The sequence below is a fragment of the Bubalus kerabau genome, chromosome 11, assembly GCF_029407905.1.
Source record: "Bubalus kerabau isolate K-KA32 ecotype Philippines breed swamp buffalo chromosome 11, PCC_UOA_SB_1v2, whole genome shotgun sequence".
Lineage (NCBI taxonomy): Eukaryota > Metazoa > Chordata > Mammalia > Artiodactyla > Bovidae > Bubalus > Bubalus kerabau.
Window position 1 is genome coordinate 102,237,756 of NC_073634.1, and position 23,618 is coordinate 102,261,373.

At 41.8% G+C, this 23,618-nt stretch overlaps 1 protein-coding gene across 3 annotated transcripts in view; it reads left to right on the top strand.

Moving 5' to 3' along the window:
- Positions 1 to 23,618, top strand: part of NUP188 (nucleoporin 188) — a 42,842-nt gene that overhangs the window by 11,200 nt on the left and 8,024 nt on the right. For all 3 annotated transcript variants that reach the window (XM_055541349.1, XM_055541351.1, XM_055541352.1), the window contains exons 6-29: positions 406 to 450; positions 4,356 to 4,448; positions 4,586 to 4,705; positions 6,639 to 6,850; positions 7,891 to 8,005; positions 8,868 to 9,068; positions 9,945 to 10,034; positions 11,345 to 11,410; positions 12,328 to 12,447; positions 13,233 to 13,359; positions 14,890 to 15,042; positions 15,236 to 15,362; positions 15,572 to 15,659; positions 15,755 to 15,831; positions 16,552 to 16,666; positions 18,019 to 18,139; positions 18,251 to 18,317; positions 18,995 to 19,123; positions 19,422 to 19,561; positions 20,646 to 20,752; positions 21,758 to 21,964; positions 22,095 to 22,264; positions 22,770 to 22,839; positions 23,230 to 23,297. In XM_055541349.1, the coding sequence (XP_055397324.1) occupies positions 406 to 450; positions 4,356 to 4,448; positions 4,586 to 4,705; positions 6,639 to 6,850; positions 7,891 to 8,005; positions 8,868 to 9,068; positions 9,945 to 10,034; positions 11,345 to 11,410; positions 12,328 to 12,447; positions 13,233 to 13,359; positions 14,890 to 15,042; positions 15,236 to 15,362; positions 15,572 to 15,659; positions 15,755 to 15,831; positions 16,552 to 16,666; positions 18,019 to 18,139; positions 18,251 to 18,317; positions 18,995 to 19,123; positions 19,422 to 19,561; positions 20,646 to 20,752; positions 21,758 to 21,964; positions 22,095 to 22,264; positions 22,770 to 22,839; positions 23,230 to 23,297 (2,828 nt within the window). The remainder of the gene's footprint in view (positions 1 to 405; positions 451 to 4,355; positions 4,449 to 4,585; positions 4,706 to 6,638; positions 6,851 to 7,890; positions 8,006 to 8,867; positions 9,069 to 9,944; positions 10,035 to 11,344; positions 11,411 to 12,327; positions 12,448 to 13,232; positions 13,360 to 14,889; positions 15,043 to 15,235; positions 15,363 to 15,571; positions 15,660 to 15,754; positions 15,832 to 16,551; positions 16,667 to 18,018; positions 18,140 to 18,250; positions 18,318 to 18,994; positions 19,124 to 19,421; positions 19,562 to 20,645; positions 20,753 to 21,757; positions 21,965 to 22,094; positions 22,265 to 22,769; positions 22,840 to 23,229; positions 23,298 to 23,618) is intronic.

Here is a 23,618-nt window from a genome sequence, read left to right on the forward strand (position 1 = left end):
CCAGTTCTCTGCAGCAGAGATGGGTGATTAGATACAGCCATTCTCAGGAAAAACCTTGTAAACTTGAAAAGACATATGCTTAAGTTGGTGTCCGTCCTCAGATGTGGAGGGGTTGAAAGGCCAAAGATTAATGTGTTAAGCATAGAATCACAGGGTGTCTGAGCTGAAAAGGACCTGAGACAACATCTAGCCTTTCCAACCCCTGATTTTTCATATGAGAAAACTGAGGCCAGAGAAGAGCGGCAGGAATTTAAGCACAGACTTGGATAAACTTTGGTAAAAAAACATATCCAGACATGAATGAGCAGTTTTAGTCTTGAAGGATAAGGTGAAGATGCTTACCTTTTTCTTTGTTAATTGATTTTTCTTGTAAGATAGCTCTTTGACTGCCCTTTCTTCCTTCAGACGGTGCTGCAAGATGAGAGGCAGAGCCAGGCCTTAATCCTGAAGGTCAGTGCTAGTCACCATTGCCATTCTTGGATGTAAACTTGGGCAACAGCTGCTTGACCAAGTTCTCCTGAGCACTTTGGCTTCTTGTTGAGTAAGCATTGATGTCGTAATGCAGAAGCTCATTAATTCATTTGTGAAACGAGTCTTTCTGCTGGACCCGACTGAAGCCTTTTTCCATAACAGATTCTTCAGCTACTGGGAATGGGAACTGGTCCATGGATATTTTTACTCTAGGTCTAAATGCAGTAGGACTAATTTGAATTTTTTAATTTATCTTCCCCAACCTCCAAAGTTGTCTTCATTTTGTTTATGATTTTCTTTGCTGTGCAAAAGCTTGTGACTTTGCTTAGGTCCTATTTGTTTATTTTTGCTTTTATTTATTTCTGTTGCCTTTGGAGACTGATCTAAGTGTTGAAAACATGGCTACAATCTATATCAGAGAATGTTTTGCCTTTGTTCTATTCTAGGAGTTGTTATGGTATCATATTTTATATTTAAAAGTCTTTATGTCATTTTGAGTGTATCTTTGTGTGTGGTATGAGGAAGTATCGTAACTTCTAACTTGATTTATGTGGCTGTTCAGCTTTCCCAACACCACTTGCTGAAGAGACTATCTTTTCTTCATCGTATATTCTTGCCTCCTTTTTTGAAGATTGACTGTAGGTGTGTGTGTTTATTTCTGGGCTCTCTAATCTGTTCCATTGATCATATGTCAATGTTTGTCCTAATGCCACGCTGTTCGGTTACTGTAGCTTTGCAGTATTGTCTGAAACTTGGGAATGTTATGCCTCCAGTTTTGTTCTTTTTCCTCAGAATTGCTTTGGCAATTCTGGGTCTCTTATGGTTCCATATACATTTCAGTATTATTTGTTTTACTTCTATGAGAAATGTCATGGGTAATTTCATAGGGATTTCGTTAAATCTGTAGACTGTTTTGGGGTAGTATTGCTATTTTAATGGGCTTCCCTGCTTGCTTAGACAGTAAAGAATCCATTGTAACAATATTAACTCGGCCAGTCCAAGAGCATGGAATATCTTTCTGTTTCTTTGAATCATCTTCAATTTCCTTTATCAGTGTTTCATATTTTATAGTTCTCAGCTTATAAGTTTTTCACCTCTTTGGTAAGGTATGTTCCTGAGTATTTTATTTTTTTGGTGTGATTTTTTATTAATTTTTTAGAAAATTTTACATTGAAGTATAGTTGATTTACAATATTGTGTTAGTTCCAGGTGTACAGCACAGTGATTCAGTTATCAGTTCAGTTCAGTCACTCAGTCGTGTCCGACTCTTTGTGACCCCATTGGACTGCAGCACGCCAGGCCTCCCTGTCCATCACCAACTCCCAGAGTTTACTCAAACTCATGTCCATCGAGTTGCTGATGCCATCCAACCATCTCATCCTCTGTCGTCCCCTTCTCCTGCTGTCAATGTTTCCCAGCATCAGGGTCTTTTCCAATGAGTCAGTTCTTCACATCAGGTGGCCAGAGTATTGAAGTTTCAGCTTTAGCATCAGTCCTTCTAATGAATATTCAGGACTGATTTCCTTTAGCATGGACTGGTTGTATCTACTCGCAGTCCAAGGGACTCTCAAGAGGCTTCTCCAACACCACAGTTCAAAAGCATCAATTCTTCAGCGCTCAGCTTTCTTTATAGTCCAACTCTCACATCCATACACGACTACTGGAAAAACCATAGCCGTGACTAGACGGACCTTTGTTGGCAAAGTAATGTCTCTGCTTTTGAATATGCTATCTAGGTTGGTCATAACTTTCCTTCCAAGGAGTAAGCGTCTTTTAATTTCATGGCTGCAGTCACCATCTGCAGTGATTTTGGAGCCCCAAAAAATAAAGTCTGCTACTGTTTCCACTGTATCCCCATCTATTTGCCAGAAAGTGATGGGACTGGATGCCATGATCTTAGTTTTCTGAATGTTGAGCTTTAAGCCAACTTTTTTACTCTCCTCTTTCACATTCATCAAGAGGCTCTTTAGTTGTTCTTAGCTTTCTGCCATAAGGGTGGTGTCATCTGCATATCTAAGGTTATTGATATTTTTCCTGGCGATCTTGATTCCAACTTGTGCTTCATCCAGCCTAACGTTTCTCATGATGTACTCTGCATATAAGTTAAATAAGAAGGGTAACAGTATACAGCCTTGACGTACTCCTTTTCCTATTTGGAACCAGTCTGTTGTTCCATGTCTAGTTCTAACTTGCTTCCTGACCTGTGTACAGATTTCTCAAGAGGCAGATCAGGTGGTCTGGTATTCCCATCTCTTTCAGAATTTTCCACAGTGTGTTGTGATCCACACAGTCAAAGGCTTTGGCATAGTCAATAAAGCAGAAATAGATGTTTTTCTGGAACTCTCTTGCTTTTTCAATGATCCAGTGGATGTTGGCAATTTGATCTCTGGTTCCTCTGCCTTTTCTAAAACCAGCTTGAACATCTGGAGGTTCATGTATTGTTAAAGCCTGACTTGGAGAATTTTGAGCATTACTTTACTAGTGTGTGAGATGAGTGCAATTGTGCAGTAGTCTGAGCATTCTTTGGCATTGCCTTTCTTTGGGATTGGAATGAAAACTGAGCTTTTCCAGTCCTGTGGCCACTGCTGAGTTTTCCAATTTGCTGACATATTGAGTACACCACTTTCACACAACATCTTTCAGGCTTTGAAATAGCTCAACTGGAATTCCATCATTCCACTAGCTTTGTTTGTAGAGATGCTTCCTAAGGCCCATTTGACTTCTCATTCCAGGATGTCTGGTTCTAGGTGAGTGATCACACCATTGTGATTATCTGGGTTGTGAAGATCTTTTTTGTATAGTTCTTCTGTGTATTCTTGCCACCTCTTCTTAATACCGTCTGCCTCTGTTAGGTCCATACCATTTCTGTTCTTTATTGAGCCCATCTTTGCATGAAATGTTCCCTTGGTATCTCTAATTTTCTTGAAGAGATCTCTAGTCTTTCCCATTCTATTGTTTTCCTCTATTTCTTTGCACTAATCCCTGAGGAAGGCTTTCTTATCTCTTCTTGCTATTATATGAATACATACATATCCATTCTTTTTCATGTTCTTTTACCACATAGGTTATTACAGAATATTGAGTAGAGTTCCCTGTGCTATATAGTAGATCCTTGTTAATTATCTTGTTGTGGTTTTAAAAGGGTTTTTTCTTTTACTTTCCCCGCCTGATAATTTCATTGTTAGTGTAAAGAAACGCAGTAGATTTCTTATGTTAATATTGTATCTTGCTACCTTGCTGAATTTGTTTATCAGTTCCAGTAGTTTTTTTGTGGAATCCTTAGGGTTTTCTATATATAGGATCATGTCAGATGCATATAATGACAGTTTTACTTCTTTTCCAATTTGGATACTTTTTCTTTTTTCTTTTCTGATGGCTGTGGCTAGGACTTTCAATCCTGTGTTGGCTAGAAATGGTGAGAGTGGGCATAGAATCTCATTTTAACATGGAATTTGACCATGAATTCTGAAGTAGTTTCCTGTTTAATGAGAACTGAGTACATCAGTTGCAAGCAGTTAGGACATACACTAGTGATATTTTTATGTATGCTTTCATGTATTTGGCCTGTCAGTTTATAGCATTATTTGTTACTTGAATGCTGAACTAAGAAACCATGCTAGAAAACTTATTTTTATTATTAAATAATTCCTTTTATCTTGTATGACTTTACTTGTATCCTAGTTCAAGGAGATCTTTTGCTTTTTTGGCTTAACACTGTGTTTGCATTTCTGTTATTTCTTATATAGTTCAAGGAATTATATATGCAGTTTTTTAGGAACTTCTCCTTTCACATTTTTAAGTGATTTCTTTGTCAGTAAATTTAAAATTGAATATTGTCTATGCAGAGGTAAGTAACTGATTTTGAATCTTTGGGTTCTTCCCAGATTGCAGATTATTACTATGAAGAAAGAACTTGTATTCTTCGTTGCGTCTTACACCTTCTCACTTATTTCCAAGATGAAAGACACCCCTATAGGGTAAGCCCATTTAGTCCTCTTGGTTCTCTTTACCCTGTAAAATTTAGTCCTTTTTAATAATTTATTCATATTTCTGTTCATTTGAATATTTACCTTTTACAAAAGATGCAAGTTACCCTGTTTCGAAATTTTTTAAGGTTGAATATGCCGACTGTGTGGATAAATTGGAAAAGGAGCTAGTTACAAAATATAGACAGCAGTTTGAAGAGCTTTATAAAACTGAAGCACCAACGTGGGAGACACATGGAAACCTCATGGTATGTGGTTATTGGGCCCTCCTGTAACTCTGGAGAATTGTGTATCTTTGCTTATACAGCTCTAGGTTAAATTATTTATTTACTTACTAACTTAAAACATTTATAGATTATCACTCTTTAGAAAAGTTTGAAGATGTCATATGAATCACAGCATTAACTATGGTACTTAATTTGGACTTTTCTCTTGACTTTGTCAATCCAATTAACTTTTTTTTTCTTACCTGAAATATTCTCTTAATGGTTAATGAAACTCTCAACCCAAGATTTCATCTTCATTATCCTCATCTATTAAGTGTATGACATTAAGTCTAATTGCTTTATCCTAAATCTTAAACCAATCTGCATTTATAGATTTATAAATAAGAATATAATCTTTTATGTTTTGAAAACAGTACATGTTTATTAAAACAATTCAGCCAAAATATAGACAGTAATTATTTAAAATATTTAATTGAAGAAAAGGGCTCACTTACAGAACAAAAGCATAAATTTCTCAGGAATAAGCTTATGACAATCCAGAATTTAAGCGAATAGAACTTTAAAATGCTAAAAGGAATATCATAACCAAATGGAAAGACACGGCACACTCTTGAAAATGAAAACTCAGCACTGAGTGTCAGACCTTATTTTAACCTATAAATTTAGTGTGATTCTAGGAAAAATACTAACAGGTATTTGTTTTGCCTTTTATTTTGGAACTAGACATATGGTTCTAGAATTTATTTGAAAAATACAATAAGTAACAGTAACCAGGAAATTTTTGAGAAAGGAAGATTAATTTTATTATAAATAAGACTAAAATAATTTAAAGATGGCATTGGTACATGAGTAAATAGACTGAAGACTAGCACATAGTAAGTAAAATGTCTAGTATGGACCAAATGCTGATAGGAAATTAGTGTATGGTAAAGGTGACATTTTGAATTAATTAATAAGTTATTCAGGTCAATAGTGTTGGAACTACTGGGTAACCATCTGGAGAAAAATCTATTATTTCTCTTTCTCTCATTCTTTCTACCAGAGGAAAACCAGAGAGGGATCAATGATTTAAAATTTAAAAATTCAACCATAGAAGTACTAGAAGAAACATGGGAGGTGATTTTGTTTTTATGGGGAGTGGAGAAGACTTTTAAAAGTAAAACTCAAAAGCTATTAAAAGATAAGCTCAGCAACATCAAATCAAAAACTTTTACAAGGCAAAACGCCAAAAATAGTGCTATGAGTAAAGTCAAAAGACAAACTCATAGCACAAAGGGTTCTTAAAATAGAAAGAATGCCTATAAATCAGTAAGCAAAACTGAAGAAAAAACAGGCAAATGATATGAACATATAAAACACTCACATCCAATGGTTGGGATAATGGGCACTTACATTTTACTGTTTGAATTTGTGTATTTTTCAGTGGAAAACACTATGATAATATCTAAAAATTGAAAAGCACGTATTGCTTGACCTAGTAGTTTCACTTGGAGTTTATTTCATAAATGCATCCACAGTTACATTTTGAAGTGAGTTATCTATGGCATCTCCCAGCTTTATTCAGGTATAATTTGCATCCAGTAAAATTCACTCATTTTGAGTTTTGGCAGTTGTATATGGTTATATGCCATAACCACCTTCGTGATCAATATACAGAACATTTCTGTCTACCTAGGAAGTTTGCAGTTAGTCTGTGACACCTGGCCCCCAGCAGCCACTAGTCTGAATGAATGAAAGTGTATGGCATATTGCCGGAAGGAAAGACAAATACCTCCAACAGTGGTTGCCTCTGGGGATAGATTTGGATACCTGGGCAACCGAAATTGTAGGGAGAAGACTTTTTTTTAATCTTATTTTTATACATGTATTACCTAATAATAACTTTAAGGATTCAAATGTGTTTAAAATCTGACTTCATCTCTCTCCCACTCACTTTTCTTCATTGGTTTTGCAGACTGAGCGCCAGGTGTCTCGCTGGTTTGTTCAGTGCCTTCGGGAGCAGTCCATGCTGCTAGAGATTATTTTCCTGTATTATGCATACTTTGAGATGGCACCTAGTGACCTATTGGTGTTAACCAAGATGTTTAAAGAGCAAGGATTTGGTAGTAGGCAGACTAACAGGCACCTGGTAGATGAGACCATGGATCCTTTTGTGGATCGGATTGGGTAAGTGTGAATGAATTGAAGTCTTAGAACTTATTCAGTATTTAGAACATTGACATTAGAGTGGTCTTGTGAGTGGGTGAGGGGAGGGGCTAGATACATTTTTCACTTAATGGCTGGGGAAATAGATGAGTGTACTACCACTTTCCAGGTCATTCAGGGAATAAATACTTGGATTGAGAGGGATATCTTTTCTCAAAACAAGTATCGCATTCCAGTCTATTACTTACTGTTTTTCATCTAAGGGTTCATCATTTCGTTCTGTGAAAAATCCATTGAGCAACTTATAGACCAAGCACTGTGCAAGTGCTAAGAAAACAGTGATAAATAGGACAGGTGTGTTCCCTGCCCTCTTTGAGGTCATAGTGTATATAGAGTTTTAAATTTTATGGAAATGGATAAATCCACATTTTGAGCCTATTCCCTCTATAACAAAGATACACATTTGACCAGTGAATTGATCTGGGCTAGATATAATTGTTGGCTGTAGAAACATTTCGTACCGGATCTGTGCTTTGGTGGGCAGAAGCCACATGAGACTATCAGGCATTTAAAATATGGCTGGTAGACCTCCCTGGTGGAGCAGTGGTTAGGACTCTATGCTTCCACTGCAGCGGGGCACAGGTTTGATCCCTGGTCAGGGAACTAAGATCCTGTGTGCTGCACAATGCGGCCAAAAATAAATAAAATTTAAAGATAAAAGTTAAAACTAAAATAATATAAAATAAGGCTGGTCACGGAAATTCCCTGGTGGTCCAGAGGTTAGGATTCCGCACTCAAACTGCTGAGGACTCGGGTGCAATCCCTGGCTGGCCAACTAAAATTCTGCAAACCATGTGGTATAGCCAAAAAGTAAAATATGTCTGGTCAGATTGAGATGTGCTGGAAGTGTAAAATACCTACTGAGTTTAGAAGTCTTGAATATGAAAAAAGAAGGTAAAATAACTCAGTGTTTTTGACGCTGAAGTGTCTTACATTTTATCTTAGTCTCCATTGAGGTTCAGAGTAGCATGTATGACACCATGATACTGTTTTTTTTCCAGCTACTTCAGTGCCCTTATTCTGGTGGAAGGCATGGACATTGAATCCTTGCATAAGTGTGCTTTGGATGACAGAAGAGAACTGCACCAGTTTGCCCAGGATGGACTTATTTGTCAGGTGAACTTGAAACAGCCTCTTATTTTTTCAGACTGTTTATGTAGTTAGTAGTAAGCTTTTACTCACTCAACTATATTGCCACATAAAATTTTCCTTATTGTGGAGTTTGTGGTTCTCCACTGTTAATTAAGGGACTTCCCTGGTGGTCCAGTGACTAAGTCTCCCAGGCACCCAGGGCAAAGGGACCCGGCTTCACTCCCTGGTCAGGGAACTGCACCTGAGTCAGCTAAAGGTCCCACGTGCTGCAACTAAAGAGAGCACCTGCCGCAGTGAAGAGTCAGGGTCCTATGTGCTGCTGCTGTCCCCGCGTGGCCAGCTGTGAAACAGATACATGGCTTTTAAAAAGCAGTTCATTGGATTTGGAAGAAATCTGAGATTTATTAATTATTTGCACAGAGGTGATAGTTCAATCTGTGAGAATGAGTAGAGTCCCTCAGGGAGATGATAGAAGGACAAAAGGGGCCCAAGGACAGAACCTTGGGTGTCTGCGTTTATGCAGCATGTGAAAGAGGAATAGGAAAGAATAGAAAGAAAGGATGGACAGAAAGATAGAAAATGAGAGATCTGAGAAAGGTCTGGAAGGATCAGGGACATTTTCTAGGAGTTTCCATTTGAACATATATTTTATCATCTTAAATTGACACAACTTAAAATCAAGAGAGAATTGTGGGTAAAGGGAAGAGTAATTGAGGGCTCTTATTAATGAAGTGGCTGGGGGCTTGGGGAGAGTGAAATGAAATGTTAGAATGGGAGAGAGGGGCACTGTAGACAGATGGACGACTTACTAAGCATGGTGAAAGATCCTCTGTGAGAGTCTTGACCCTTTGTGTTAAGTGACATGGATGTATCCTCTTTTCATTAGGATATGGACCGTTTGATGTTGACCTTTGGGGACATTCCGCATCATGCCCCAGTGCTTTTGGCATGGGCCCTCCTCCGTCACACCCTGAATCCAGAAGAGACGAGCAGTGTGGTCCGGAAGATAGGGGGGACAGCCATCCAACTGAACGTCTTTCAGTACTTGACCCGACTGCTCCGCTCGCTGGCCAGTGGGGGAAATGACGTGAGCATGCAAGTGGGCAAAGAGCAGGGTGGATGCTCGTTGATGAATCATCATTGTAGTAATAATGACTGTCAGTGATGGGGATAACAATGATAATTTTGTAACCTTTATAGAGCCTTTATTGCGATAGACATTGTTCTCAGCATTTTCTGCGCGGTATCTTGTTTCATCCTCACAACACTTCTGTGTATTGGGAATTATTACCCTGTTTTACGTGGTAGGAAATTGATACTTAGAAGGGATGGTGTTTGCCCACAGGAACAGTAAATTGGTGGGTCCCTCTTGGACCTTCTCTGACCCTTTGCCATCGTGTTATGCTGTGCCACTAAGTATCTCTTACAACTTTGGTCATAGTGACTGGATAAATCTTTGGAGAGGGCTTATTCATTCAACTGTAACGGGATGAATTAGAAATTCTTTTTGAGTCTTGTGTTGGGGCTTAGTTTGAGTGGCATGGTTTAATCAGCTTGTTTTGACATGCTGAATGAAACCTTAGCCAACTTGTTGGCGCTGGTTGATACATCTCAGTGACAGTTGAGGCAGCTGCTTCATTCCTACCAGCACAGAGAGACTCTGTCCTTTTTGTAGGCTGGAGGTGGTTTTCCTCCCTGCGAAAACTTTGATCATTTTGAAAAGGGTTCCCTTTTGATGTTCTTGTCTGTAATGTGTATAGCTTCTGTAATACTGTAATGTGTATAGCTTCTGCTTTCTCCTTTCTTCCTTTGTCTTCCTGATTTTGGGACCAAGTTAGGAAAATTGTGAAGCCTCAGGTTCTCTTCCCATTTGTTTAGAGAGACTGCATTAATGAGATGGATCACGCCGAGCCTAGAGGAGAGTGCTGCCTCTCAGAGCTCCCCCGCCCCCTTGTCGTTACAGTGCACCACCAGCACTGCCTGCATGTGTGTCTACGGACTCCTTTCTTTTGTCCTGACCTCCCTGGAGCTGCACACCCTGGGCAATCAGCAGGTCAGTGTCTGGCTTTCATGAGACTGTCTACACTGCCCAGCTTGCAGTCTTCTTCCTAAAATACTCCTTTGGAGCTGACACAACACAGACCCATATACTTCAAGTACAATTTGCTGTTTATTGCTATTTTTTCCACTTACTGTATTATAAAAAGGTGCATATTAATGATTAAAAAGTCAGGAAGTGCTGATAAAAAGAAAAAACTGTAAGCCCACCACACAGAATAACCTGTGTTAACAGTTTGATATATTCCCTTCCAAATGTAAAAATATAGTAGTTCTTTAGAAATGGAATCACGATCTATATACTGTTCTACAACCTAATTTTTTACTCTGTAGTGCATTTTTCCCAAACATCCATGGATGCTAATAAATATTCTTGTGCAGTATTTTTAAAAAATGAAATATTTTAAAGATATACTGAAGGAGACAGATTTGTGTAATGAACTCTCATGCTCCATCACCAGCTTCCAGATGATCAATGGACAGCTGATTGTACTCATTTCTGCCCCTTCCCTCCTTGGTTACTTTTCTTTCAGAGGATAATTACTTTACACTGCTGTGGGTTCTGCCACACAGCAAGATGAATCAGCCATAGGTATACATATATCGCTTCCCTCTTGAACCTCCCTCCCACCTCCTTGGCTATTTTGAAGCGAATCCGGGACAGTATTTGCTTAATACGAATATTTTAGTGACGCTTCACAACCTTTATCATATCTAGGAAAACGTATCTTCAAATAAGGTAGGACTCAGATTTCTCGTTGTAAATGTTTATCATGTATTAGGATCTAAATAGATCTGTATATTATTGGTTGATAAGTATGTCAGATTTCTTTTAGTCTGTAGCTGTGCTGTTAATTATGGTATCCACAAACCACATCATTGTCTCCATCCACTAGTTCCCTAGAGCAGCATCCCAGACTTTTATGGCACCAGAGACCGCTTTTGTAGAAGATAATTTTTCCACGGACAGAGTGGATGGGGGTATGGTTCAGCTAAGCTGGGCCTAGTAATACCTCACATTTACATGCATTGTAAGATTTGCAGTTTGTTTCCATGTACATGATCTTAACATTTAATCCTTAGGACAACATTGTGAGGCAGGTAATATTTTCACCCTGTTAGAGTTTGAAGTTCAGAAAGGTTAATTTGCTTACCATCTTACAATTCCTTACTTTTTAATCCCAGAATTCTTTCTGACATACTATATGAAGGTATTATTCATGTTTTTATTTTAATAGAATGCAGCTAAAAAAAAAAGACTGGTTCAACCAGGAAAAGTAAGCCATTTTCTTCCCTCCTCAACAGGATGTAATTGACACAGCATGTGAAGTCCTGGCAGACCCTTCTCTCCCAGAACTGTTCTGGGGAACAGTAAGTATGTCAGAGGGAGTCATGCTGTGGTGTTCTCTATAGCAGAATTTGTTTTAGTTCTTAGACTAAGCTTTTAGGTCTGTTTTCTCATGTAATCTATACAAAAGTTGATAAATTAGACAATAGCATCCAATTTTGTGTGTGGGGAAATGTGATGCTCAGAGATGGAAAGTTACTTGCCTGAGGTAGTCACCACCGCTGGATAGGGTCCAGATGTAGTTCTCTCTGACTTGAGTCCCTAGTCCACATTATTAGCCAGTGTGTCCTCCCTCCTACCCACCAAGTCATTTTTCACATCAAGAGTCTCAGGCACCAGTAGTGCTCTAATTCCTGAACATACCGTTGGGTGATTGTAACTGTCTTAGAAATTCTCCGAGTACTGTTATGGGTTAGGGTGAGGATTCGGCTTTGGAGAGAACAGTTTCTCACTGGTATTTAGTCTTAGCATTGACAGCAGCCTCAAGCCTCAAGGCCCAGGTGATGAATAAATGTTTCTCTTGGAACTATGGCCTGAATGCTTTGCCTGTGTATTGCACCCTCTTTCTCGTGAGGTGGTGGGAAACAAAATGCAGATTAGGATGTGATGCTTACGTGTGGTGCTAACTGCTGACAGGCTGTGGGTGCTTTTCATACCAGTGGAAGCAGATCATGTACAGCTACATTGTGTTTTCCTGTGGCGAGGATTCCTAGCAGAGGTCACTGGAGGCAGCAGTAGTCTCTCTTCAGGGTCTCACTCAGTCAGTTGTTGAAGCCTTTTTCACTGGATGTTTAACATGGAAGTTTTAAATTATTAGAGAAATGCCATCTACCTAAAGAAAAGGATTTATTTTACATTTTCTTATGGTTGCTGGGCAGTTCAGAGATGTGTTAATTTCTGGATAACATGAAGGTCAGTGACTTCTCCTCTTCTGCCATAGGAACCAACCTCTGGTCTCGGGATCATTCTGGACAGTGTATGTGGAATGTTTCCCCATCTCCTCTCTCCACTCCTGCAGTTGCTTCGAGCCCTTGTATCAGGGAAGTCTACTGCTAAGAAGGTAGGTTATTCAGTTAGATGCCTAAATAGAATGGGAGATGTTTTTTAGAAATCCTTTTTGCTTTTCATGTTGCAGTTCCACTGCCATGGCAAGAATTAGTCTGCAGTTGAATGAAAAATGCTGATGATAGTTCCTCAGTTCTATAAAATTAAATTTTCTTGAGTACCTATTAAGTATCTACCTATAGATATTGTGGGAGTAAGACAAAATGTGAAGTTCCTTAATATCTAGTTTGAAGAGAATAATGGATATAAGAATTAAGTAGTAAAGCTAGGTGGGCTTCCCTGGTGGCTCAGCAGTAAAGAATCTGCCTGCCAATGCAGGGGATTGGGTTTGATCCCTGGGTCACGAAGATTCCCTGGAGAAGGAAATGGCAGCCCTCTCTACTATTCTTGCCTGGGAAATCCCATGGACAGAGGAGCCTGGTGGACTATATAGTCCATGAGGTCACAAGAGCTGGACACAGCCTAGTGACTAAATAAGAACCATAAAGCCAAGTGGTATGTAATTTATGTCATCTGAGTGGTCAAGACCATACTGTTCAGGAGAGACAGCGGTCTGGAGTGAGGGAGTCCTTGAGTTGGGTGTTAAAGAATAAGAAGGGTTTGACTTCACAAGGATTGTTGAGGCAAGTCTCAGAAGAGTCCTAGGGATGGCTTTGTAGGAATTTTGAGAGTCAGCACATACACAGTCTGGCTAAAAGAGCAGAAAAGCAGATGGGAGGCCCCTTAAATGTCCCTCAGTAAATGTATAGCTCTTTGTTTTTTGTTCCTGTGTGTTGGCAGGTGTATAGTTTCTTGGATAAGATGTCTTTCTACAATGAACTCTATAAGCACAAGCCCCATGATGTGATCTCCCATGAAGATGGAACCCTTTGGCGGAGGCAAACACCCAAACTCCTTTACCCTCTAGGTGAGAGAGACAGATGACCCTGGCTCAGTAGCCTCTTCCACGGCGTCTGTGTTGACCTGACTGCCGTTTTAATGTTTCATGGCAGGTACCTTTAAAGTGGATCCTCTCCTCCACTGTGCTTGTTGATTTGCTGATAAATTATTGGTTTCTTACTGTTGTACATCATTTGATTGTGTTACTTCAGAAATAGTGCTTGTTCATTAGTTCATTATAACAAAGGAGACTGTGCAGATCTACGTTTTTAAACGTTCGAATCTGTTCAGGCCCGTCCCCATCAGATGGTTACTGTTCCGTGCGGTGTGTATCCTCTGACACATCTCTGTGTTCTCTCACAGGTTCTCTGCAAATCGATTTTATTACATGTAGATCTGACTCATTCTTTTTAGTAACTATATAATTATTCTTGAAGTTTCATATTTTTTACTCTTTCACCTTCTAGAGGACATTTAGGCTATGTCAGGTTTTTGCCACTACAAACAGTGCTTCTCTGGGGACATATACCTTTATGTCCTGGTGGTTTTACTTTTTAGTACATAGAATCCCTAAAGTGGGACTGCTGGGTAAAAGGGTGTATGCAATAAAATTTTTAAATACATGTCCACTGACAGATGAAATGGATTTTCTAAAATGCAGTATATATAGATAAGACACCACGTTTTCTTAGGAGCCAAAATTTGGAGAGTATTATTCAGCCTTAAAGAGAAAAGGAATTCTGACACATGCTATGTATAACATGGGTGAACCTTGAAAACATGGTACTAAATGAAGTAGAACAGTCCGGAAAGGATAAATACTGTATGATTCCATGCATATGAGGTACTTGGAGTAGTTCAATTTATAGTGACAGAAAATAGAATGGTAGCTGACAGGGGCTAGGGGCTGGGATAATGGAGATTACAGGTTAATGGGTACAGAATTTCAGATTTGCATGATGAAGACAGATCTTTGGGTTGATGGTAGTGAGGGTTGCATAACCATGTGAATGTACGTAATGCCACTGGCATGACAACTTAGAAATGGTTAAAATGGTAAATTTTATCTATTTTTTTTTACCACAGTTTGAGAAAAATGGTAGAAAATTTTTGAATGGATTGTGTTGAATTAAGTTGTAGGAAAACAGCAATTTCCTTTCCTGCTGGCAGCATGTGAGAGTAACCTGTTAACAGTTTTAAGCACTTGTATATTCCACATGCTCAAGGAATAAAATGTGGGAGGCACAGCCTTACTCTTCTAATCTTTGCATCGTTAGTGACTTACCCGGTGACCTGGGCACCTGCTGTCCTGTAAGGTGGTCTTCCTATAGTCGTCATGTGAGTGGAGACCCACTCTGCACTCGATTGTTTTTCAGACACGTGGAAAGACTCACTTCCCCTATGACAGTTGAGAGTTTTTGTTTTTGTCCCTTTTTAATGCAAAAAGCTGTAACAGTAGTGGATACTAAGAAGAGAGTCTGTACATCTCTGTGGGATTAGATATTGCTGTCTGTCATAGGAATCTCCTCTTCCTAGTAGACTAATTTCTCTTCTTTAGGGGGTCAGACCAACCTTCGCATACCTCAAGGCACCGTGGGCCAAGTGATGCTGGACGATAGGGCCTACCTGGTGCGCTGGGAATACTCGTATAGCAGCTGGACCCTCTTCACCTGCGAGATTGAGATGCTGCTGCATGTCGTTTCCACTGCAGGTGAGCTCAGCTCGGAGAGCGATCACTGTGGGAAGAAAAATGGTCATGGTTAGAGGATTCGGAAGGCAGAGACTTTCAAGATAAGATTCAGAACCTTCCAGGTTGTGATTAGCATCATTTATCTGGGTCTCAGAGACTATTCAGTGATCTTAAAGGAGTTGTTTTCATTGAGATCACAACTTGTCCCCCTCAGATGTGATTCAGCACTGCCAGCGGGTCAAACCCATCATCGACCTGGTCCATAAGGTCATCAGCACAGACCTGTCGATAGCAGACTGTCTCCTGCCCATCACGTCCCGCATCTACATGCTACTGCAGCGGTCAGTATCTGGCCCCTCCCACTGGGTCAGAGGCTGCACGCAGCCCATGGTGGGAAACCCTGGTGTGATATCTGTCCACAGCAGAGGGATTTCCTATTTTCATTTCCTGCTGCCAGGAGGGACCTGGGGAGAGAGGACTGGAAAATACTTGTGATGGAACAAGTCACTTTATTCATTTTACTGAGTGCAGTGCACTGTTCTCCAACCAGGTTAACAACAGTCATCTCCCCGCCTGTGGATGTCATTGCTTCTTGCGTCAATTGCTTGACTGTTTTGGCTGCCCGGAACCCAGCAAAGGTGAGACACAGTCTTCCTAACAGCCCAAAAATGTCACGCATGGCATATACCTGAAGACACACCGCAGACACTCGACTCTTCTTTTCCCTCTCCAGGTCTGGACTGATCTTCTTCACACAGGCTTCTTGCCTTTCGTGGCCCACCAGGTCTCCAGCATGAGTCAGATGATCAGGTGAGCCAGGTCTTGCGGGTAGAGTGTATTCCCGGGGAGTATCCCTTACATTTCAGATCTCAGCTAGCTTCATTAGTTTTAAAGGTGCTTCTCAGAGCCTTTGTATTCTGCTGCTTGCCTTTTCAGTCCTCTCACCAGAAAGGAGTCAGGATGAGGCAAAGGAGGTGATGGGACTTGGGGCACAGAGGCTGTTTCCTTAGGTGAGCACTGATGTGGGTCAGTCTTTAAAGCTGAGGGAGAGAGGTAGTTCTCATCCAGCAGCAACCACCTTAGGTATGTGGAAGTTAACTGTCTAGTCTAGAGAATCCAGGGGTGTCTGGGTCCAGAGGCTCAACTTCCCCTTTTTAAGCCGAGGTCACTCTGTACTTCTCTGTGTTTCATGGCCACGCGAGCTTGCTGATGCACCATTTATTAACACATAGGCTCCATCTTACTACCTGAGCATTCTCTTCTTGCTCTCTCTTGCTAATGAGACAAACATGCTTGCTTCATGTTTATTTGATTTTTCACTTTTGAGGTTGTATATCAGTAAAGTCCTTAATGCTTCCCCTGGTTAATAAGTACCCTAGATTTGATTAATTCCTTTGCAGGGCTTTTCCATTTTATGCCCAAGTCATCGAGACAATAACAGGAATTATTACAGTTTATTGAAATTGAATTTACAGTTTATTGAAAGCGTCCCATTGTTTTTTTCCCCTTTGTCCCTCTGTTTTTTCCCAGTGCTGAGGGGATGAATGCTGGTGGGTATGGAAACCTCTTGATGAATAGTGAACAGCCCCAGGGCGAGTATGGGGTCACTGTTGCCTTTCTGCGCTTGATCACCACTCTTGTGAAGGTAAAATCTCATCAGATAGAAGCATCTGAAATAGTTTTCCTATATCCCGTTACTATAGTCATTTGTTTGCAGGACTAACGGTTGTCCTGAAGTTACAGTGATAGCAGTCTCTGTGTCCTGATTATTGTGTGCCTGACTTTATAGTAAATGCTTCATCTTTGTTAACTTATTTAATACTCAGAGTCCGTACAGCGTAATGCAGTGACTTCATAAAGTTATTTCTGACAAAGCCCAGGATAATATGTACACATTTCATCATGTCCCAGTATGTATATTGTATGTTTACTTCTAAAGTGGAGTTGGGGCTTCCCTCATAGCTCAGTTAGTAAAGAATCTGCGATGCAGAAGACCGAGCTTCGATTCCTGGGTTGGGAAGATCCCCAGGAGAAGTGAACGGCAACCCACTCCAGTATTCTTGCCTGGAGAATCCCTTGGACAGAGGAGCCTGGCAGGCTAGTCTATGGGGTCGCAAGAGTCAGAAACGACTGAGCGACTAAGCGCACACAAAGTGGAGTTGCAAAGTGTGACACAGCTTGTACTATGCAAGGTGCGTTCTGATGTTTTCTGACAAGCTGATCTCACAGGCCGGTAATGAATCACAGCTCTGGTTGAAAAATACTTGTGTAGCATGGATTTGGGGGTCAAAATTAGGTTTACCTTTCAGGTTGACCACTTACTAGCTGTATGACCTTGGACAGGTATTAAATTTCTTAGCACCTCTCTGAACTGGTATGATAAATGATCTCTACCTCTTGGAGTTGAGAGGGCTCCACATGAAGAACGCTCAGCACATGTGCTGCTTGCAAGAATCAGTCAATGAACGCTTAAATAGAAACGGTTCTGTGTAGAGATAGGGAAGTAGATATGTTTATATAAAGAAACCTTACTTTTACAATAAGGAAGCTGATGGTAACAAGTAATACTAGGACAAAGGATTTTGAGTATCAGATCTCCTTTCTGATACTTGAGTGATGGGATAGAATTTAGAGGGTGGTTGGTGATCATGACAGTGAACCTGGGTTTTTCCATTGTCAACAGTCTTGTATCCTCTGTGTTTCAGATGGACCTCTCTCCTGCTCAGGTTTAGCCTTCATCTTTCTCTTTCTTGTAGGTGCCTTTTGTGATATTGTCACATTGTCTTTTTAGTCCCTTTCTCTATTCTAGGGAAACCTATGACTTGGATTCAGTTGAACTAGAGTATTCTGATGTTTGTTGTTGTTGTTTTTTTCCCCCCACTGATAGCCAAGGTTTGCCCAGGTTTCTTTTGGATATGTGGTCTTGGAGTCAAATCTCTAGTGATAAAGTGACTTATTCTTAAGTGGCATATGCCCTCACGGCAAGGTTTCTTGTAGGGGCAGCTTGGTAGTACCCAGAGCCAAGGGCTGGTGCCTTGTGTCATGTTTGTGCTGAAGGAGATGCTGCCAAGTTACCACAAGTGGCGCTACAACTCCCATGGTGTGAGAGAACAGATTGGTAAGGAGAACATGGGCAGCGAAGATGGGAGGCTCCCTGGCCACCTTTCTTTCTTGGGATAAGGGTCATCACCCGAGGTTACATCACTCCTATGTCTTTTCTGGAGTCCAGGTTGCCTGATCCTGGAGCTGATTCATTCAATACTGAACCTGTGCCATGAGACAGACCTGCATAGCAGGTAGGAGGGGGGAGATTGCTGGCGCTTGGTACTTTGAGATGCTGCCACTCTGCAAGGGAAGACTCGGGCTTCTGCTATGCACAGCTGGCTCGTTCTTCCAGAGAACTCAGCTTGTTTGGGCCCAGAGCTCAGTGCTCTTGGGGTTCTGATTTGCCTTCCACCAGCCTGTTTCTCCTTTATCCCTCTGAAGAGAGAAGAGCAAATGAAGTGGTAACAAGGTTGTTCCCAGTGAAATTATACACACACTTTTTGTGATCTTTACAAAAGCTGTGTATGTCATAGAGAAATAGGGCAAGATGCCCTTCATAAACCTATTTCCCAGAGATGGCTATTAACAAGTTAACATGTATCTTCTAGGTTTTTTTTCCTCTGCTTGTACTTACTCTTCTGTAACTTTATTTCCATGCCACTACATGCAGATCTGTTTTGTTTTAATGGTTCCATGCATTCCACTCTATGGATTAATTGTGATTTGTTTCAGTAAGCATTTTCATTAATCAGTGGATATTTACATGGTTTCTCAGGGTCTGTTTAAGGAAAGAAATCAGAGTGGCTTCCTCTGGCAAAGAGCTGATTTGTATCACTGATATCCAGTTGGTTAGATTAGGACAATACCCTTTACTTCCAGTAATAAATTTGGTGGCTCCCTGGTAATTCAGAACGTGTCTGTCTTCCAGTCACACCCCCAGCCTGCAGTCTCTCTGCATCTGCAGCCTGGCCTACACAGAAGCAGGACAGACAGTAATCAATATCATGGGCATCGGTGTGGACACCATCGACATGGTCATGGCTGCTCAGCCCCGCAGGTAGGCCTTCCTCTCCACCTTCCCCATGTGTCTTTATCATGCCCGCATGTTGTAAGAACTGGAGCATAAGAAAGACAACCTGTTCTTCCTAGGATGTAGCCTCTGTATAACCTACTGGCTGCTGTGTAGACTGGCACACAGCAAAGGGAGCTGAGTGCACCTCCTCTCTCCTAGTTTGGACTGGGGCCTCTAGAGCTGTTGAACTCTGGGACTGTTGGAATCTCATTCATGAGAGCACATGTGTTGCGAATGAAGTCATGTTGTCTGAATCAACTTTGGTTTCCATTTGGCACCCTAGCGATGGGGCAGAGGGCCAGGGCCAGGGCCAGCTGCTGATCAAGACAGTGAAATTGGCGTTCTCCGTCACCAACAATGTCATTCGGCTGAAACCGCCTTCTAATGTGGTGTCCCCTCTGGAACAGGCTCTCACACAGCATGGTATGTATTTTTCTTCTAATCAGCAGCATTTCTGCCCGTAAGTACATACTGCAGACTGTGTTTTAGAGGTCAACAGTATTTTTGAAATTCGGTAATGATCACCAGTTGGACTTAGAAATAAGACTGTGTCATACTTCATGTCTGCTTCCCAGTGGTGATAGAATAATAGTAAAGAATACATGTTCAGAGTATCTCGGTTAAAATTCTGGCTCCAGCCAGCTTTGACCTTGGGCACCTTATTTTAACAACTGCCTCAGATTTCTCGTCTATAAAATGGGGATGGTCATAGTATCTACCTTGTAAGATCATAATGAACATTCAGTTGCTGCCTGTAAAACCTGGTACCTAGTTAGTGTTGACTGTTATTACTCTTTGGCTTTAAACTACTCATTTAATCTCTTTGGGACCCAGTTTCCTTATTTTCAAGTAGGCATTTGGACCTCATCTATGACCTGTTTCTAGCTATATCATTTTGGGATTATTGAATGATTTTTTGCATTTAGTGCCATGTTGTATATAATGGGATGTCTTTTTTCCTAACCTGTTTGTTAAAAGACTATTTTCTAAAAAGTGTATCTAATTCTGCTCTTAATGTATTGGACTGAGCTGCTGCTGCTAACTCACTTCAGTCGTGTCCGACTCTGTGCGACCCCATAGAGGGCAGCCCACCAGGCTCCCCCTTCTCTGGGATTCTCCAGGCAAGATCACTGGAGTGGGTTGCCATTTCCTTCTCCAATGCATGAAAGTGAAAAGTGAAAGTGAAGTCGCTCAGTCCTGTCTGACTCTTAGCGACCCCATGGACTGCAGCCTACCAGGCTCCTCCGTCCATGGGATTTTCCAGGCAAGAGTACTGGAGTGGGGTGCCATTGCCTTCTCCAATTGGACTGAGCTATTTACCCCCAATCCTGCCTGTCCCCTTGGCTACTGAAGAAAGAGAATGACAGGGCCACCTGCATCCGCTTGGGCCCTCCAAGTACTCGAGAGTAAATTCCTTCATGTATGTGAGCTTTCTGAACAGAAACCTCTCCTAAGAGCTTGAGCTAGGCATACTTTGCTGTCTGAACTGTTTCCTGTACTTCTTCAGGTGCCCATGGGAACAACCTTATTGCTGTTCTTGCCAAATACATCTACCACAAACACGACCCAGCTCTGCCTCGTCTTGCCATCCAGCTGCTGAAACGTCTGGCCACGGTAGGATCCCACCTAACAAGTCCAAGCCACAGAAAACGGACTTTGTGCTTGAGAATAGTGTTTCTTCTAAGAGATGTAACTGACTTGGACTTTTAAAGTGATGTACCTATAGACACACACTCACTCACACGCACTTTTTTTTCCTGATTATGAAAGACATACATGCTCATTTAAAATATTTGTTTAAATGTTACAGATAAACTTTTACAGAAAATTAAGGTCTCCTCTAATATCTCCTCATTCTAAGAATTCCTGTGAGCAGATTGGTACATATTGCTCCAGGTTTCTTTTTATCCATGCTTATGTATTAAAGGATGTTTAGTGTGAGCTTTTGTTCTTTTCCAAAGCAGAATTCCACGATACATACAGTTTTGTGACTAGCTTTCTTCACTTAACACCACATCCTGCAGCCTTGCCATATGGGCACACTGGGATCTACCTCATTCTCTAATTCTTGTGTGGCATGCCATAGCATGGATGGGTCCTAATTTATTTAGGCTATTTTCTGTCTTACTGTTAAATAGTGCTGTAGTGAACATTCCTATCCACAGAACTCTGTAAACTTTTGTTTACAATTCCTAAAAATTAGTTAGATATTAATGAACATTTAAATTTCTATTAGATATTTTGAAATTAGCCTCCAGAAAGGATGTAACAGTTTATACTCCTAGAACCTAAGTCTCATATCCTTGCCACAGTGACTTCACCACTTTTTTAATCTTTGCTAATCTAATAGGCAAATCAGTGTTATCTTTTTTAAAAAACTTTACATTTATTTAACCGTGAGAGAGGTTATGCATCTTTTTATGTTGATTACTATTTTCTCTGGGAATCATGGGGCATCTTTTGCTATAGTTTAGTGTGATGTCCCTTTTGGCCCAGACCTGTCCATCTGGATATTTCCCTCTCTGGCATTTTCCAAGAGTTCCTCAGCACCTTTCTGCAGATGCCTATTGCGGTTTTTCTGGAGGTGGAGCTCTACCTGTGTGTCCTGGTCTCCCCCAGGTGGCCCCCATGTCAGTGTATGCCTGCCTGGGCAGTGATGCGGCTGCCATCCGAGACGCCTTCCTGACCCGACTGCAGAGCAAGATTGAGGATATGCGCATCAAAGTCATGATTCTGGAATTCCTCACGGTTGCTGTAGAGACGCAGCCAGGCCTCATTGAGCTGTTTCTGAATCTGGAGGTGAAGGATGGCAGCGATGGCTCCAAGGTGAGCCGGCACCTGGGATCAAGCTGGGAGATGGCCCTCTGGGAGGCGGGTGCTGGACTCTCTGGGTCCGGCTGTGGGCCGAAGCTGTGGGCCGAAGCTGTGGGCCTGAGCTCTCACTGTCCCTCTGCAGGAATTCAGCCTGGGGGTGTGGAGCTGTCTCCACGCGGTGCTGGAGCTGATCGGTTCCCAGCAGCAGGACCGCTACTGGTGCCCCCCACTGCTGCACCGGGCAGCCATCGCCTTTTTGCACGCCCTGTGGCAGGACCGGCGGGACAGTGCCATGCTGGTCCTCAGAACCAAGTGAGTTTGACTCCAGAAATTACTCAGTCTCTGGAGTGTGTGTCCTTGTCTATAAGATGAGGGGGCAGTCATTCTGGGAGGTTTGTTGTGAGAGGTCATGCTTAAAAGTGCTTCGTGCTTGGGTTATTTTGTGGGAGTTACTCTTTTTTTAAAGCTGCCCCAGCAGGTGTAATCTTTACTCTGATGTGTTTACCTTAGAGTTCCTACCTTTCAAGTTCCCACCTTCTGCCAACCCCCAAAGCCGTTGCTCATAAGAAACAGTAGTCAGATGAGGGTGACTTGCTCGAGCCATTGAACTGAATGGAACACGCTTTACTCTGGGTCCCTGTTTTGTCCATGGAACAGCTTTCTGTTTATGTATTATAGTATGAACAGGTGACCTATGCAGCAGATGTTAGGGTTGGAACTGAGAAAATGTGGAGGTGACCACCAAGGGGAGGTGGAAAGAGGAGAAAAAGGACTGTATGAGAGAAAGTGTGATTTCTGCCATGTATTTTCTTTTCAGACCCAAGTTTTGGGAGAATCTAACGAGTCCGCTATTTGGTACGCTTTCTCCTCCCTCGGAAACATCTGAGGTGAGTGCTGAAGGGAGGGACAGTGGTGGAGAGGCCCTGGGAGTGAAGGCTGGGCTGAGATTGGGCTGTGGAAAATGTCTACCCCCACCTGACTAAATGACCAGCACGTTTTCTTCACCTGGTACTTCTTTCTCAGAGAAGCACTTGTCTCCTCTCCTTTGAAGTCTTGCTTTGGGAAGGAGGGTAGCATGCCCTGCTCTGTTGCTGGCTCTGTGGTCCCCACTCACTTCGAGACACTGGACCTGACGCTTCTGCTCTTGCAAGTTAGATGCCCACTCGATAGGGAACGTGCTTTCTTGTTTGCTAGTGCCGGTCCCTGTTCTGTCCCACGTGGGAGGGAGGGGCCCCAGGGGAGAGGTTCTCACGACTCTCTGCTCTCCCCCTCCACAGCCCAGCATCCTGGAAACCTGTGCCCTAATCATGAAGATAATTTGCTTGGAGATATACTATGTAGTTAAGTGAGTCCTTCCTTTCCCCTTTTGAGACTTTAATCAGAGGTTTGTGGCGGGGGGACCCATGGAGTCTACTGCTGAGGGCGTGGCTGTATGAGCCCAGACAGAGGAGAGAGCTGGTTTGGAGCCATTTCTGGAGGGCCACTGATCCGTGTCCTTGGCCAGTCCATTGATGGCATTTATGATTGTCAGAAAGAGTGATTGTGAAGCAGACTCCTTGTGCTCGGGATTTTATGGAGAAGGAACCCTGGAAAAGGCCTCAGCCTAACCCATTATGTTGAGCAAGAAGTGTGAGCCCCACACACTGGAGCTGATCTGGAGCCGTCT